The sequence below is a fragment of the Salvelinus namaycush genome, chromosome 5 (assembly GCF_016432855.1).
Source record: "Salvelinus namaycush isolate Seneca chromosome 5, SaNama_1.0, whole genome shotgun sequence".
Classification (NCBI taxonomy): Eukaryota; Metazoa; Chordata; class Actinopteri; order Salmoniformes; family Salmonidae; genus Salvelinus; species Salvelinus namaycush.
This window is the reverse complement of record NC_052311.1, coordinates 39,729,115-39,746,737: the sequence shown is the minus strand read 5'-3', so window position 1 is coordinate 39,746,737 and position 17,623 is coordinate 39,729,115. Positions and strand designations below refer to the sequence as shown.

Sequence of the window (17,623 nt, the reverse complement as noted above, 5' to 3'; positions counted from 1 at the left end):
TATAGATGTTGTTTTTTACATGCATGATAGATGAGTGTTTTTACATGCTTATGCTGGATAGATACAGTAAGTGGCTTTTATTATGTAAATATGTGTGTCAATGTGAAAGCGACTCAATGTATATGATTTATATGTTGTATTGAAAGTGTGTTTGTGTGTGTGTGTGTGTGTGTGTGTGCGCCCCTCTGCCTGTCGAGGTGGTGCAACGTGCCGGGGTTGCCTTGCGTCTGGTACTAACTCATCCGCTGTTAATTGTGTTAGCACCGCAGCTGTCTGCATTGGTCAGGGCCAGATTGGGAGCAGCGCTACAGGGCCCTTCTGCCTCTCTTCCACTGGGATGAGCTTCTAGACTGCACCGTTCCCACTGATCCCTTTGGAGCTGCTTGTCTGCCTCTCACCCGTCGCTGTTCCGTTCCCGGAAAAAATACCCCAAGACTGCTGCGTGCCTCTGTCTGTCTGTCTTTTAATCCCAATTATCACTGTGTGCCGACCAGATTCTGTACCAGTCCGACCCGCTTTGTGTTTGAGCTGTTAGATAAGCAGAGTTGCGGATGAGTGTGTTTGGCATGCATACAAGACACGATTTGCTTGATATAAAGCCATATTCCTACTGTAATCCCCATTTTTGTAATTTCCATTTTTTATATAAGAACATGCTTTAAAACACTAATTTTGTACACATTTGAAGGAAGATATTCTGTTATGTTTTGGCATCTTTAAAGGGGATGAAATGAGGGACACGTGATTCCCTCCGCCCCCCTTGCGTGTGGCAGAGAGAGGGCAAAGAGGTAGAGACAGAGGTAGAGAAGGGGGGCTGAGTTGGTCCTCTAGACCTCCTGCTCATGACCTGTGTTGGGGGCAGGTGGCCATTCGTCTCTCCCCCAGCTCCAGTCACCCATTCTGGGGCTTGACGTCAACATCCATCAGCACATGGCAGAGATGATCCAGACTGTAGGCCCATCCACTCTGCTGCCAGTTAGAGGATGAGTACCTCTGTTCTGATTGGGTCTGGGAGCTCGCCAGGAAGAATGGTTCACCAGTTCAAAGGGGTGAATCGTTTGGTTTCATTTGCATTGCAGGCCAATCTGAACGGGTCATTGGCCTGTATGTAGAGAAGATATGACATCAGATCAGGATGCTATACTTGGGACAATGAAGCCCCTACAATGCCTTTTAGGAGGACCCATTTCTCTGTGGAGAGCTGCTCAGGGGCGTTATAAAATAGGACATACAAACATATAGGCTAACGCCCTTAGAACAAGTACCAGTATTCTGGTTATCCAGTGATCAAGACGGTGATCATTGTTATAGATGGTCAGATGCTAAACTGGTATCAAAGAGGCAATGAATGTACTTGTCCTCCTCTATGACCCTGTGCACTCAGATAGCATTGGGTTAGGAGTGGTCAGTGGTTCTCTCAGGTCAGCTGCATGTTGTCCTGCCAGCCTGTCAGGCCAACCTGTTCTGTGGCTGGCGCTGCCCAACAGGTTGTGGTGGTGGCTCTGGCCCTGGCTGCCCATCTGGCCCTAGCATCTGTCCCTACATCTGTCCTGCTGTGGCCAGGGACAAGCTCAAGGAGAGCCCCCTTTACGAGAGCTGGGGCATGAACACGCAGGATGTCCACTGGCACAATCACCATACGTTTTCTCCCGTAGTTACATGTACTGCTGGGGAATGATAATGATGGGAGATATGTGTACTCTAGACAGTAAAGTGCTTTCTATTGAAGAAATTCAGAATTGGCTTGCACAGTAAGCCCTACAGCCATTTTCACCTGCAATGTCAAATTGAATTTGTAAATACTTGCACAGGTCTTAAAGTTAGCTACGAAATGAAAGAAATTCCATTAAATAATCAATGTGTCATTGTTATAGGAGGCGCCTTTAACAAAATCAGTCATTTTCTTTTACTTGGAATCTTGCTTAACACACGAAGCCAGGAGGAGGTCATTGTCTGGGTATGCATGTGTATGTGTGTGTGTGACCCTAACTGGTTTAATGAAAGCTTTGGGAATGAAACAATAGCTGCCTTTAAGCACCAGAAAGCTGCAGAGAGGAGAGGAAATTGAATGGATGAACCAACGAAAAGTCCTTGAGAAAAAATAATGGCCTTTCTCCACTCTCATTGATGTTTCTGTATGCACTATTGATACAGCTGATTGCTTTGTGCATGTGGTTGATTGCTTTGTGCATGCTTCTGAGTGTGTGGGTGGGTGGGTGTTTGTGTACAAATGATTTGTGTTTGCCTGTCCTAGATTTACTCATTTTATGAACTATAAACAACGCACATGTGACTGGTCTAGCTTAGCGGTAGAGCTGCCAGCTTCAGACCACATGTACCGACCCTGGAGACAGGGTTCGGTCCGCTGTCCACCTCTAACTTTCATCCCTCTCAACTCTCTCAAGATCTCTGTTAAAAAAACGGAATTACGTTTACACAAGTGTGTGCGTATGTGTAGACATTTGACATGGTTACTATGTGAGTGTATGTGTTCTGACTAAACTGTGTTCTGTCCGTCTCACCAGGGCTCCACGCTTTAAGGGCTACCAGCAGCAGGACAGCCAGGAGCTGCTCCATTACCTACTGGACTCCATGAGAGTAGAGGAGACTAAGGTGAGACTATAGACCCACATTACAAACACCACATCCTTCTTCCACTCAGCCTAGTACCATGGCTCCGTCTCTGTGCCAGTGGCTGTGTTTGAGATCCACACTTACTGAGCAGACTGACCGATCTACAAATCGTAAAGAGTAGTTATTTAGGAAGCCTTTTTTAAAATATATATATTTTTTAATGTAGATCAGTCAAGTGACTGAGCAGAATGTATGATGACATAAAGCCATTACTCTCTGTCTGTCAACGGTGTCTATGATGGCTGCAGCCAAGCTACATGTAGGGTGGTGTCCAAGCTAGTAAGAGTACGCAAAAGAACAGGCAATGTTTTGATTGCAATTGAGAAGCACACTTCAATCGCCAACGTAGAGCAGGCTGAAAGCCATGGGAGACGTTCACCTGTGTGCTTGTGGATGAAAGTGTGCAGGGTTTGGTCTTTGCCTTTGCTTCTCGGCCAGCCATTGTCTTTTAACCTTATGGTACCATATTGTCTGGCAAGTGCAGACTGCCCCACCCCCCCCATTCAGCAATTAGGGGGAGCCCACTGTGGGCCCGGCCCAGGGCTGAGTCAGTTGGCCCCTCGGCCCCACCAGCGACTCAGCCAGCCCCAAAAAGAGGGGAGAATAACGGGTGTGGAGTGGAGTGGTCAGCCCGGGGCCTGGGACAGGGGGACAAGGGTACAGGCTGGGACTCCCCCCTGGTTCTTTTTAAACTTGTGAACACTGACAGTTGTGCCACTTACGGGACTTGCAAGTGGCACGACGGGCGTCATTGTGTGATCTGGGAAACACGCAGCTGTGGGTCGCCCCATTGTGCTGGAGGATCACCCCCCCTCCCCCGCTCCAATCAGGGAGTCCGAGAGGGAGGGGTAAAGGAGGGAGCTGGCCCTATTCACACATTCATTATACATGCGCTCAAACGTAAACACACGCACATACGCTTATATGCATTTGACATCTACTGTCTGATGAATTTACAATAAATTTACCTGCAAAAATGTGCAATGGGTTCGCACTAGAGGTCGACCGATTAATCGGAATGGCCGATTAATTAGGGCCGATTTTCAAGTTTTCATAACAATCGGAAATCGGTATTTTTGGACACCAATTTGGCCGATTTTTTTTAAATATATTTTTTTTAAATATAAAAAATATAAAAAATGACACCTTTATTTAACTAGGCAAGTCAGTTAAGAACACTGGTGGGTTAACTGCCTTGTTCAGGGGCAGAACGACAGATTTTTACCTTGTCAGCTTGGGGATTCAATCTTGCAAGCTTACGGTTAACTAGTCCAACGCTCTAACCACCTGATTACATTGCACTCCACGAGGAGCCTGCCTGTTACGCAAATGCAGTAAGAAGCCAAGGTAAGTTGCTAGCTAGCATTAAACTTATCTTATAAAAAACAATCAATCATAATCACTAGTTATAACTACACATGGTTGATGATATTACTAGTTTATCTAGTGTGTCCTGCGTTGCATATAATCAATGCGGTGGCATTCGCGAAAAAGGACTGTCGTTGCTCCAACGTGTACCTAACCATAAACATCAATGCCTTTCTTAAAATCAATACTCAAGTATATATTTTTAAACCTGCATATTTAGTTAATATTGCCTGCTAACATGAATTTCTTTTAACTAGGAAAAATGGTGTCAGGGTATATGCAGCAGAGTCAGGGTATATGCAGCAGTTTGGGCCGCCTAGCTCATTGCAAACTGTGTGAAGACTATTTCTTCCTTACAAAGACAGCCAACTTCGCCAAACGGGGGATGATTTAACAAAAGCGCATTTGCGAAAAAAGCACAATCGTTGCACGACTGTACCTAACCATAAACATCAATGCCTTTCTTAAAATCAATACACAGAAGTATATATTTTTAAACCTGCATATTTAGCTAAAAGATATCCAGGTTAGCAGGCAATATTAACCAGGTGAAATTGTGTCACTTATCTTGCGTTCATTGCACGCAGAGTCAGGGTATATGCAACAGTTTGGGCCGCCTGGCTCGTTGACACAACATTGAAGGTTGTGCAATGTAACAGGAATATTTAGACTTATGGATGCCCCCCGTTAGATAAAATACGGAACGGTTCCATATTTCACTGAAAGAATAAACGTTTTGTTTTCGAAATGATAGTTTCCGGATTCGACCATATTAATGACCAAAAGCTCGTATTTCTGTGTGTTATTATGTTATAATTAAGTCTATGATTTGATAGAGCAGTCTGACTGAGCGATGGTAGGCAGCAGCATGCTCGTAAGCATTCATTCAAACAGCACTTTCGTGCGTTTTGCCAGCAGCTCTTCGCAATGCTTCAAGCATTGAGCTGTTTATGACTTCAAGCCCATCAACTCCCGAGATTAGGCTGGTGTAACCAATGTAAAATGGCTTGCTAGTTAGCGAGGTGCGCGCTAATAGCGTTTCAATCGGTGACGTCACTCGCTCTGAGACCTTGAAGTAGTTGTTCCCCTTGCTCTGCAAGGGCCGCGGCTTTTGTGGAGCGATGGGTAACGATGCTTCGAGGGTGGCTGTTGTCGATGTGTTCCTGGTTCAAGCCCAGGTAGGGGCGAGGAGAGGGACGGAAGCTATACTGTTACACTGGCAATACTAAAGTGTCTATAAGAACATCCAATAGTCAAAGGTATATGAAATACAAATGGTATAGAGATAAATAGTCCTATAATTCCTATAATAACTACAACCTAAAACTTTTTACCTGGGGAATATTGAAGACTCATGTTAAAAGGAACCACCAGCTTTCATGTTCTGAGCAAGGAACTTAAACGTTAGCTTTTTTACATGGCACATATTGCACTTTTAATTTCTTCTCCAACACTTTGTTTTTGCATTATTTAAACCAAATTGAACATGTGTCATTATTTATTTGAGGCTAAATTGATTTGATTGATGTATTATATTAAGTTAAAATAAAAGTGTTCATTCAGTATTGTTGTAATTGTCATTATTACAAATAAAAAAAATAAAAAATTACATAGGCCGATTAATCGGTATTGACTTTTTTTGGTCCTCCAATAATCGGTATCGGCATTGAAAAATCATAATCGGTCGACCTCTAGTTCGCACTCAAACAGATTATTTTCACTGCATCAGGGATGGCGTACACAGACGTTTCACTGCAGCAGGGATGGCGTACACAGACATTTCACTGCAGCAGGGATGGCGTACACAGACGTTTCACTGCAGCAGGGATGGCGTACACAGACGTTTCGGCTTTACAGCCTTCAGTGTGTAGATACAATTTTATTTTAATTCAAAATAGCATTTGTAAAGAACTGCCGATGAGCAGCAGTTGCTTCTAATCAGGTTTGCCACTCATCTGCCATAAATTTACCTGCACAGAATACACAACCCAACAAATATTGTATACACATAATTTTTTTGGTCTATGACACTTACACATTTGATTTATTCAAAACAGAATTGTAGATACACTCATCGTGTTTAGCTTGCACCAACTCAAATGTCCTCACCTGCATGGAATCAGCCCAAACAAACGTGCAATAAAGCACACACACACACACACACACACACTGAGTGACTGGCCATTTCTCCCATAGCCTGTCACCACCAACCTAGGAGTTTTTGTTTTGATTGCCCATTTAGTATCAGAAGTCTAAATATGCTAATTGCACACAGTCAATTATCACCAATTAGCTGAGACGTTGGGTACAGTAATGCTCCCTCTCAGGGCATGGCCTGTGCTTCTTGGCCCATCTTAATTTAGTTTACACCCCTCCAACCTTCCTCACCCCGCTTCTCTTACCCTGAGCCTACACACTACACATTGGGGGGTCCTGATGGTGATTCATTAGTATGGGGCTCAGCAGTGTCTGACTGACTAGGGAGAGGAGTACAGGAGGGGTGCAGGGGGGGGGGGGGGGCTGCAGAGCTGGGATTAACCAGGCTTTTGACCTAAATAGCCAGTCCAGTGCGTGGGTCCGGGGACAATGGGGGCGACTAGTCGGTTACACAGACCACGGCCAATTATCTATTGATTGGTGGTTTACTGTGTTGGTGCCTCTTCTTCTACTAGCCGACACACTCACTGACCATGTCACCTTCAATCACTGCCCACGGCCACGCCACCGAGACTGTCAGAGACGGCTGGCTGACACACTCCACACCAACACATGCGCAGTGTACACACACACACACATACAAAGTACACATACGACCGCTGTACACACCCCCACATGCAGTACATGCACATATGGCGCACACACACATAGAGAGAGCGAGATGCAAGTGCACATTCAGATGCTCTGGAAGAAGTTTGTATTTGTTTACTAATGTGTATTTACAAACACACTAATTGTTGTAGTGGTTTCAGTTCCTTGGCTTCCCATGGTAGCTGTTATATGAATCACCCTTTGTTGTATAAATCCTCCATTTTGTAGTCCTGCATTTTTCCATCTACTTAAGTTGCATTTATATGAGATCAATGTAGTGTTTGACATTCCCAGCGGATCAAAGCGGGCATTCTGAAATCCTTCAACAACCCCACAGAGAAGACTGCAGATGATGAGACCAAACGCCAAGTCAAAGGTTCCTGTTCCATTCGGACACTCAGTAGTTTTGACCTAAATCAATAGCGCCATCTTGTGGCAGCTTTATGTACTGTTCAATGGCTTACTATGGAAAAATACTACCTCAACCACAGGAGGCATGTTTCATGATTAAACATAGGCATTGATTAAAGTACATTTATTCTGAATGATTGTAGCTGAATGTTGTTGTTTTTACTTGCCTAACCTGTATCTCCTCCTTATGTCAGCATACGGGAAGGAGGGTGTGAAGATGAACTTTGTGGATCGCATCTTTGTGGGGGAGTTGACCAACACCATCATGTGTGAGGAGTGTGAGCATGTAAGTGATTCATTGCCTGTCTATTCTGTTTATGGTTACTGGAATCTGTGTGTGTGTGTGTGTGTGTGTGTGGTCAACCACTGAATAGTTTGGCTGTATTCCTTAATACTTAATGATTAATTATACAACTACAGTTATAATAGTAAGATATGCCATTTAGCAGATGCGTTTATCCAAAGTGACTTACAATCATGCTAAATACATTTTATGTACGGGTGACCCTGGGAATCGAAAGCACAATCCTGGTGTTGCAAGTGCCATGCTCGACTGAGCCGTATGTTTTGTGTGTGTCATACACAGTTAAACCATTTTAAACCACTTCTCAATGAGCAGTGTTCATATTTCCGTAAGACCATAGTTGTTCCCAGCTGAAAGCCATGCCGTACTTTGATTGTGAGTGTTATGGGTGCCTGTCCTCTGTCTCCCTCAGATCTCCACAGTGAAGGAAGCCTTTATTGACATCTCCCTGCCCATCATTGAGGAGCGGGTGAGCATATCTTGGCATTCGTTTTGCAATAGTGTCCAGTCCGGAATACTGCTTCTGCCATGTTGGTCATATGTGATAAGTGTACAGTACAGTGTACAGTTTGTTTCATCTCTGTCTTTGTGTCATGTCCTGGTGCTGTTCAGATGTCCAAGCCGTCCAACCCGGGCAGGACTGGGAAAATCAGTCGGGAGCAAGAAGCTCACGTCTCCCACGGTGACGAGACGCTTTCCGCAGTGCTCAATAAGAACAGCAGGAAACTTAGCGTACAGGTGTGTGTGTTCTTTGTGTCTGTGTGTAAGTGTAGTTTGAGTCAGTGGGTGGGTGTGTTTTGCTGACTGTGTGTGTCTACCTCCCTCAAAAGCAGCAGCAGGGCCAGAAGTCCCCTGGCTCTGTGGAAGAGAAGGGGGCAGACAGCCCCTCGGACCACCCCGAGGAGGAGTCCCCCTCCGTAATGGCCCGTGCTGCAGGAGGTTCCAAAATGGCCGCCACCAGCAGCCTATCTGATGGCAGCGAGAAAGACTCGGGCCCTCAGGACAGCAGCAATGACGCCGACAGCGAGGCCTCGGAGAGCGAGTGGACCCCCCGGCACTCCTCGGGCCACAGCCATGGTGGCAGAGGGTCCACCCCTACCCAGTCTCCCACCCCTGCTACCCTGTCCGCCCTCTCCCCCAGGACCCAGCTTGGTGGTGCTGTGGAGCAGCTGGTCAGTGCAGTGCATAAGATGAACCTGGGCCCTGATTCAGCGGACTCACCCTCTACACACTGTCCTGAGGACCAGGGGGAGCCCCAGCCTCAACATCCTCAACGGTCTCCTCACTCCCACCACCAGGGGGCATTCCAGGCCCTGTCCCACAGCTATACACCCTGCTCCAAGGAGTGCTCCGTTCAGTCCTGCCTTCACCAGTTCACCTCGGTGGAGCTTCTGATGGGCAACAACAAGCTGTTGTGCGAGAGCTGCACGGACCGCCGGCAGAAACAACTGCGGAAGAGCACCTCAGCAGGTTAGTTAGAACACATACACCGTTTGATAGAGAACTTGTGCTGGTTTGAAATATATACTTTTTTGTCTGACCTTTATTTAACTAGGCAAGAAAGTTAAGAACAAATTCTTATTTACAATGACGGCCTACCCCGGCAAAACCTGGACAATGCTGGGCCAATTGTGCTATGGGACTCCCAATCTCGGCCGGATGTGATACAGCCTGGATTCGAACCAGGGACTGGAGTGACGCCGCTTGCATTGAGATGCAGTGCCTAAGACCGCTGTGCCACTCGGGAGCCCTCGAGAACCACTGTTAAAGACAATTTGTTGAGATTCTGTCCTGATAGTGACAGCAGTAGGTGATATGGAAATGCGTGGCTATTCGGCACCTATCCATGTCATGCATTTACACAGATATTCAAATGCAGACATTTAGGCTACACTGACTTGTATCAGGCAGAGCAATCATGTATTTGAAAAATGATCATTCACAACGTGACATTGTGGTGTCTATGTGCTTACAGACAGTGGTGTAAAGTACTTAAGGAAAAGTACTTTAAAGCACTACTTAAGTCGTTTTTTTAGGGAATCTGAACTTTACTTAACTATTTAGATTTTACACAACTTTTACTCCACTACATGCCTAAAGAAAATAATGTATTTTTCACTCCATGCATTTTCCCTGACACCCAAAAGTACTCATTACATTTCGAATGCTTTGCAGGACTGGAAAATGGTTACTATAAAGAATGTGAAGTGATTTTTACTTTTGATACTTAAGTATATTTTAGCAATTACATTTACTTTTGATACTTAAGTATGTTTAAAACCAAATACTTTTAGACTTTTACTAAAGTAGTATTTTACTGTGTGACAGTCACTTTTACTTGAGTCATTTATTTTCGTTTTTTCTAGTCTTAGTTTTACCCAAGTATGACAATTGTGTACTTTTTGCACCACTGCTTACAGAGAAGAAGTCTGACAAGGTGTACACCAGCGCTCGCAAACAGATGCTGATCTCTTCGCTGCCCCCGGTGGTCACTCTGCACCTCAAACGCTTCCATCAGGTTAGCATATTACTTCATGCATTATTGTACACCTCTTTACGTTATAGTATATGATATATCATGTTCGTGTGAATTACGTTGTGTTCTCCTGTTTATCTAAATTGTTGTTGTGGTCATGGTGTAGGCTATTACTGTGTTTTATTGTGTGTTGATATCTTTGGGGTTGATTGTGATTTTGGTTGTGTGTGTGTGTGTGTGTGTGTGTGTGTGAAGGCAGGGATGAACCTACGAAAAGTCAACCGTCACGTCAACTTCCCTCTCATCCTGGACCTGGCTCCGTTCTGCTCGGCATACTGCAAGGTACTAACTCTTCTTCACGTGAAAACAGGGACAATATCTTTACTAAAAACCTTACACTGAAATGAATATGGGTCCTTGGACACTGTAGCTCAAGTACTTATCAGTATTTGTGCTTGTAATGAATGGTTGAAAAGATAGCAATAGCTCAGATGCTCCTGTATCTGTCTGAGCTCTTGGCACTGCTTACTGTCTCATCCTGAGTTCATTTTGGACAGAACCTGGTGGCGGGGGAGCGTGTGCTCTACAGCCTGTATGGCATCGTGGAACACAGCGGGTCGATGCGCGGGGGCCACTACACAGCGTACGTAAAGGTCCGCTCGCCCCAGAGGAGAACCGAGCAGCCACAGCGCAGAAACCTGGCAGGTAAAAACGGTCTCTTTTTAAAAACGGTCTCTTTGTCTGTCCATAAAATACTCTCTATTCCTTTACCGATTTTGTGTTAAGAGTCTATGTCAATACATTTACTTTAAAAAAAGATTTATATATAGACCAAAGCATCGAATTGTATGATTGTAAAAAGTATGTGTCGCCTGTACATACAAACGCACTGTATTTGTGTGAAGGCCTCACTCCGCGTAACCTTGAAGGCGGCATTTATGAGAGAAAAAGCGCTGTAGTGTATATAGATGTCCAGTGTTATATAGATGTATTTTCTCCTGTCCTTACTCAAGGAGAGCGCCTGCCATTCAGCGACTGTAATGAAAATGTCTTTTGTGACAGAGGTCTGTGTGAGTAGTTGTCCTCGCTGGTAATTAACTAGTATAGAACTTGAGGTGACATTGTCTAGGCAGCATTGGTGAGCCACCATAGAGAGGTCAAAAGGACCTCAGTAACCACCGCTGTCGTCCACCATCCATCTCCTCATGTCAAAACATCCCTTCTTACAACGCTCATCTTTTTTTCCTCTCATTTTCTTCTCACTGCTTTTCTTTTTCTCTTTCGCTTCAACACATGTTTTCCTCACCTTGCTGTAACCTTCCGTCAGGTAAAGGCTGAAATACACTACACGACGTTTGCCCGGTCTACGGGCTCTAACCATCAGAGAACCTCTGACATTTAACAATTCAGTCAAGCCAAATCGTAGTGTACACCCGGCGGCCTTAACGGCTGTACAATTAGGAAACTCGCACTTGGTGATAATGGACGATTTTACGGCCGAATATATTCAATATATTTGAAAATTGTTGGGACACCGTAAGTGCCCTTGAGAGCCATCAACCGCAAATCGAGTATGCGCTTACACTTTATGGGCCGTGGCGTTACGTTTTACTACGGTTTGCTCCGATTTCCTCCGATTTTCAAAAATGCGCCGGGATCCTGTAGATCAGGCTAAAAACCTAATGTCCGTCCAGTTTAAGTTTAAAATAGACTTAGCACAAACACTAAGTGTAGTGTTGTTACAATTATGAAATGTGCTTGGTCTAATTTAATTGTCTTACCTACGTACCAGTGTTGCTATGAACGTCTTTGTCCATGCTGCTCCTCATCCTGTCACCGTTTCTGTGGTAAGCTAGCCACAGTCGTTGGTGTCTCACAGTAATGGCTCCTAGAAAATCTCCATCTCTTCCCATTAACCAAAGACCCTTACTGTGTTTCAGGTCCAAGGGAAGCAAGCAGTGCTACACAGGGTCAGTGGGTGTATGTAAGTGACACCAATGTCCAGACGGTACCAGAATCCAGGGTCCTCAACTCTCAAGCCTACCTGCTGTTCTACGAGGAGATACTGTGACTGCCAGAGCACGGAGCTACCCAGAAATCGTTGGTCTCTCAGGAGACCGGGGAAGAGGGGGAAAAAAAGAGAGAGACCTGCTTTGGGTATACCACTCTCTAAACTTTGACTCCCAAGAGCATGAAACATGGCACGCACTACATGATGGGATTTGTAGGCCATCCGGGACATGCATTACATTGATGTATACTGGACTGCTCAGCATTGAAGGGTTACCACACTGTTCGTGTCTCGGTCCACTTACTGAACGTCCCCATACAGTCGCTCATACTTCTGTAGGTGAAAGAGACTGAGTGAGAAAGCGAGAGAGTGGCAGAATAGTATGTTTAATTAGCACAAATTATACAGAAAAAAGTGCTATGTTATTTATATTTTACAGCCTGCTGTGGTGAATACGAATTGTATTTTTTGTAGAACATGCGAATGTGAGACTATCATTAAATGGTGATTGCCAAAGAGTTTTTGGTAAAATAAATAATGTAAAATTATGGAAAACATACACAAAAGACTTAAGTGCCAAAAGAATGTGATCTCAAACTATTCCTGAAAGGAGAGGTCCATAATGTGGCAGGCCATCCGAGTGTGTTTCAGACCAATACATTACTGTGTTGGTTCGGCACAGTTTTTTCCCCCAAATCTATTGCACCAGTGTGCATATTTAAATCTCTAACCACACGGATACAAACACATTGCGATGTTTAACAAAGGGACATTGCTACATATATGATTGCCAGCTCGCCGGACAATAAACAGTCGTTTTCATTTCATTAGTCTTTTTATCCCATATTTTCTGCTGTAGTTAAACTAAAGGCAGTGAATGTGTTGATCAATCTTGAGATTCAAATGTGTCTCACCATTTATGTTAATCGTTCTGCAAATATTTTTTGGGGGGGATGAAATGGAGATATTTTATCTGTCGGTTGTTGGGACATTGCCAAATTATTCTGGTCAAGTGAAGGATTACTATAAGTAAAGATACGGTTTGATTCATTTCTTTCAAAACAAATAAATACTCAGTGCCTACACTCTAGGATTATTACGCTTCTGCATGTTAAGAACAAATAATTACAGTGAACACATATTTGCTTACAGACAGCTTGTGTGAAATGTATATGCAAAACCATGAGAATTTGGTGTTTTACCACAATACTAAACCGTATATAGATATGGTGCCTCAGGCTACAGTGTTTATCTTCAGGTGTTCTTTTCCTTCTGAAAATGTCATTCGATTTCAATAAGGAACTCGGTACACCGTTGGGTTATGTGAAATCATATATATATCGAAGAGAATAAATCTAATTTATGAAATGGGAAACCAACAAGGCTCAGCTTACATGTTCTTATTTTGGTTGGATGTTTGAATCCCTTTTTCCCCCAAAGGAAAGTACTTGTTAGTGAATGAGTACGGCTGTTGTTTTTGCACTGGAATTTGTATCATCCCTCTTTACTGCGTGAAGACGGTGCCGGCCATTAGTCAGGGGCTGTCACAGTGAATCCCATAGTGCCATATTCACTCTGTCGGTGGTGGCGATGTGCCGTGACGGGTGCAAAGCAGCGCTGTTTGAGAAACATGTCGTGAGCTGGTGAAGAGGAGGTGGGTGTGGAATCAGGAAAAGGGCAACGTCTAAAAGTATCCCATCGTCCACCCTCCTGGTCCCATACACTGTGACATCCCAATCACGCTGTTAAAACATTCAGAGTGTCAAGCCACCCACCAACAACACAGCACTTTTTTTAAATGTATTTTTAAAAGCAGGGGCCCTCGCTTGGGGACATTCTCTTGAAGGATGAGAGATGATTTTAATCTCAGTTAATGAAAAGGCCTCGTCCTCTTTCCTCTGTCACTGTGGTCATGGAAACCAGTGACAAGGGACCGCTGCAGTGTTCATCTCTTACAACAGTACAATACAAAGGGACAGTGCTCAGGCTCAGCGTAACATTTAGTCACTGTCATGGAAGGCCTGCGTGGCAGAAATAGAAGTGTATTGCCTTCAGGGCACTGGTCACATGATACCAAGAGTTTTGTTTCTGAGAACCATGTTCTCTGTCAGCATCTGTGTTAGGCGACCTACAGTACATGGGTGTTTATTTTAGTCTATAGCGTTATTGTCTTGACTTGTTGCCGTCTTGTGTTTCAAATGTTTATTTCAGAGGTTTTAAGACAGAATCCCAATACTGGACTGAATTCAATCAATTGAAGATAGGGGATTTTCGGATAGAGCCGATGTGCTCTGTCCCAGACAGTCCACCAGATGGCCGCATGCACTGGATACAGACAGCTGTTTGCCATTGGAACTGAACAGGACCGCGTGCAGTAGGAAAACATCCATCTTTTTAATAGCCAACCACAAAAATTACAGAAATGACAGGCTACAGATCTTGACTGAGATCAATAAAAATGACCTTGTCTTGAATGCAATAGCTTAGGCCTACTGAAAGAGGGTAGACACACAGATTGTATAATATGACTTCCATCTAACCTGGAAGAAAAAACAAAAAAATACTTTCCAGTGGCATTGACTGTCTCGTTGATAAAGATCATGCCAATAGCCTTAATTGACATCCTGTGTCCGCCGGTGCTCACTGGGCTCTTTCCCGCTCTCTCTTTCCCCTCTGGTCATGCTCTCTATTTGGGTGCACTACCGAAAGAGTGAACTGAATGGGGAGGTTCAATTCTAACTATGTCCATCTATAATTATGATATGGATGTATTTGTATTCATATTTCTAGACCCCCTTGTCCCCAGCTGCTTGCTAAATATTGCTAAATAAGTTCAGGTCCCAAAAAATATTCATGCAATAATTATTGATAAATTAAGTTATTTTTTTATTCCTTAAATGTTCTTGCCAAGCAATGCATGTCTCATCTTACAAACAACTGATGCAATATTTTATCAAAACAATTCCCCCTGAAAATAGATTACATTACATTGTTTAACAATATATATAAAATGTTCTAATGCAATGTTTGGATGTTTCAAATAAAATCAGTTGTTTAGTCCATGAGCCAAACCCCCAAATTTGGACCTTCAGGCTCACTTGGGGTGACGATGTCTCATAGTGATTTACTTGAAAGTCTATGTCCCCAGAGCTGGAAATGTGTGATAGCAGTGCAGCAATGGGAGCTTTCTCTGTGTTATCACTCTTTCATCTCGCCATCTTTATTTTCATTTCTCCGTTTTAAGACAATTCACTGTGTACAAATCTAATGAAAGAAACATGAAAAATAATATTTATGTCATTCTTTAAAACGATGAGACAATTTTATTTGATTTAACCTTTATTTAACTAGGCAAGCCAGTTAAGAACAAATTCTTATTTACAATGATGGCCTACCAAAAGGCCTCCTGCGGGGACGGGGGCTGGGATTAAAAACACACATCACGACAACACTACATAAAGAGAGACCTAAAACAATATAGCATGGCAGCAACACATGACAACACAGCATGGTAGCAACACCGCATGACAACAACATGGTAGCAACACAACATTGCAGCCGCAAAACATGGTTGCAGCACAAAACATGGTACAAACATTATTGGGCACAGACAACAGCACAAAGGCAAGAAGGTAGAGACAACAATACATCACGTGAAGCAGCCTCAACTGTCAGTAAAAGTGTCCATGATTGAGTTTTTGAATGAAGAGATGGAGATAACTGTCCAGTTTGAGGTTTTTTTTGTAGCTCGTTCCAGTCGCTAGCTGCAGCGAACTGAAAAGAGGAGCGACCCAGGGATCGGTGTGCTTGGGGGACCTTTAACAGGATTGGTGGCAAATCTGACAGCCGAATGGCAGAAAAACATTTAAGATTTCACCCTATGACAAACAATGGTAGTATACGAGTTATTGCTCATATATCCCCTTTCATCAGATATCATTGGAAAGCTTAGATTCCCAGCTATCCATCAGACACATTTTCAGAATGTTCAGGTCAACAGAACGTTGACCTTGAGTCTAGGGTACATATCAGAATTACCTCTATAAATTGCTTTAAAAAATAAATCTTGGTTCATTTCAAAGCACCAGCTACAACTATTGTTTAAAAATTGCCCACATTGACATTAGAACGTTAGAAGCTTAGCCATAGAATTCCATGTAGTGGGGCAGCTGTTTTTGGATTGTAACTTTGGTGATAGATACACCACATTTCACACACACAGCTAGATTTGTAGATACAGGGCCATCATAGGCTCTGACAAGGCTAATGCATGAATGCTATCTTCTGTAGCGTATGGCAGCTCGATATACAAGTACAATCCCTGTACAGGACACTATCGCAGGGCCTTGAACATATATTTCACGTAGAAATTCAGTCTCAAATCGTCACCAGTTTGGGGTCAGACACTGCTGAACATCTGAGCAAAAAAATCCACGTCCATGTTCTCCTGGCTGGAGTGAACTCGGGTGAGAATCCCAATTTTCAGTGTGGCGGTGCATCTGTGTGTGAGTATTGTCTGTAGCTTGTGAGGTGTGTAGACATATTCCCACTATTTAGGGAATAGTGTCATTTTGGATGCACCCAGAGATTCTTAGTTGTGCACGTTTTTTAGTCCAGGACTAGAGAATATAAAACGGTCACTGTGGTCTTGAGATGACAAGGGTAGGCTATACTGTACCAGTGGAGTTTAGGTGGTTGAGCACCCTGGCAGATGCTCCGAGGAGCATCATCATGGAATGCTCACTACTCTTCAGCTGTTTTGAAGAGAACACGCATGAAACCACTCTGAGACAAAGAGAATGCAGAGACAAATAAGAATGCAAACAAAGAGAAGTGGAGTATAGGTGGAAAAGAGTTGCAATGATTCATTACATAATCAAACATTTTGGTTTTTACCTCGGTGTGTGTAAACCCTTTCTCTCCTCTTCTAAAATGCTCCCTCTTTCCCACAGCTCTGTCTCCTTGTACCTATTCTCCGTACCTCTTTTATCTACACCCTGACTTATTTTCTCCAGTGTTCATTTCAAGTGAATATGTCTTAATCATGCCATAGGTGTGTGTGTGAAACTCACAATACGGTTCCACCACCATCTCCTCTTTATTGACCTATTCCAATACATACCTCTATTTCCATCCTGGCCTCGGATGTATGTCCTCTTTTCTTCAGTGTTAATTTCAAGGGAATATGTCTTCCAGTGTTGGGGAAGCTACTCTGAAAATATAGTTTACCAAGCTACCAATTACTTCACATTGGAAGAAGTTAAGCTACACTAATGCTACCCTTAAACATATATAAAGTAGTTAGATTTAGCATACCTATATCTGAAATGTCATAGAATACAAATTGCAAGAACCGATCACTCTGGTGTCAGATGTTAACAGAATGTGATATTTAGCCTATTTAACAACAACAAAAAATCAATTGAGAATTAGGCAGGTCTGATGCAAAAAAAGAATGGAAATTCTTGCCTACTTTACCCATATTTTATTTTTGCAAAAAAAAGGAATGTGTAGTTCCAGTAGTAAGCTACACCACTACATGGCAAAAAAGTTAACTACTGAAAACCTTACCAATATTTAAATTTAGTTCAACTACCACCAAGCTACAGAA

General features: G+C 43.4%; 1 protein-coding gene across 4 annotated transcripts in view; it reads left to right on the top strand.

Annotated features, from left to right (window-relative positions):
• The window catches only part of LOC120048263 (ubiquitin carboxyl-terminal hydrolase 45-like), a 45,836-nt gene extending 30,893 nt beyond the window's left edge, over nucleotides 1-14,943 (top strand). Inside the window, exons 9-18 of one of the 4 annotated variants that reach the window (XM_038994107.1) lie at nucleotides 2,526-2,613; nucleotides 7,105-7,186; nucleotides 7,416-7,507; nucleotides 7,938-7,994; nucleotides 8,138-8,263; nucleotides 8,359-8,995; nucleotides 9,946-10,043; nucleotides 10,257-10,343; nucleotides 10,559-10,706; nucleotides 11,942-14,943. In XM_038994107.1, the coding sequence (XP_038850035.1) occupies nucleotides 2,526-2,613; nucleotides 7,105-7,186; nucleotides 7,416-7,507; nucleotides 7,938-7,994; nucleotides 8,138-8,263; nucleotides 8,359-8,995; nucleotides 9,946-10,043; nucleotides 10,257-10,343; nucleotides 10,559-10,706; nucleotides 11,942-12,072 (1,546 nt within the window). In that variant the 3' untranslated portion in view covers nucleotides 12,073-14,943. Of the gene's footprint in view, nucleotides 1-2,525; nucleotides 2,614-7,104; nucleotides 7,187-7,415; nucleotides 7,508-7,937; nucleotides 7,995-8,137; nucleotides 8,264-8,355; nucleotides 8,996-9,945; nucleotides 10,044-10,256; nucleotides 10,344-10,558; nucleotides 10,707-11,941 lie in introns of those variants that run through there. The other 3 variants (XM_038994106.1, XR_005476996.1, XR_005476997.1) reach the window with 3 other exon arrangements.
• The last annotated feature ends 2,680 nt before the right edge of the window (nucleotides 14,944-17,623 follow it).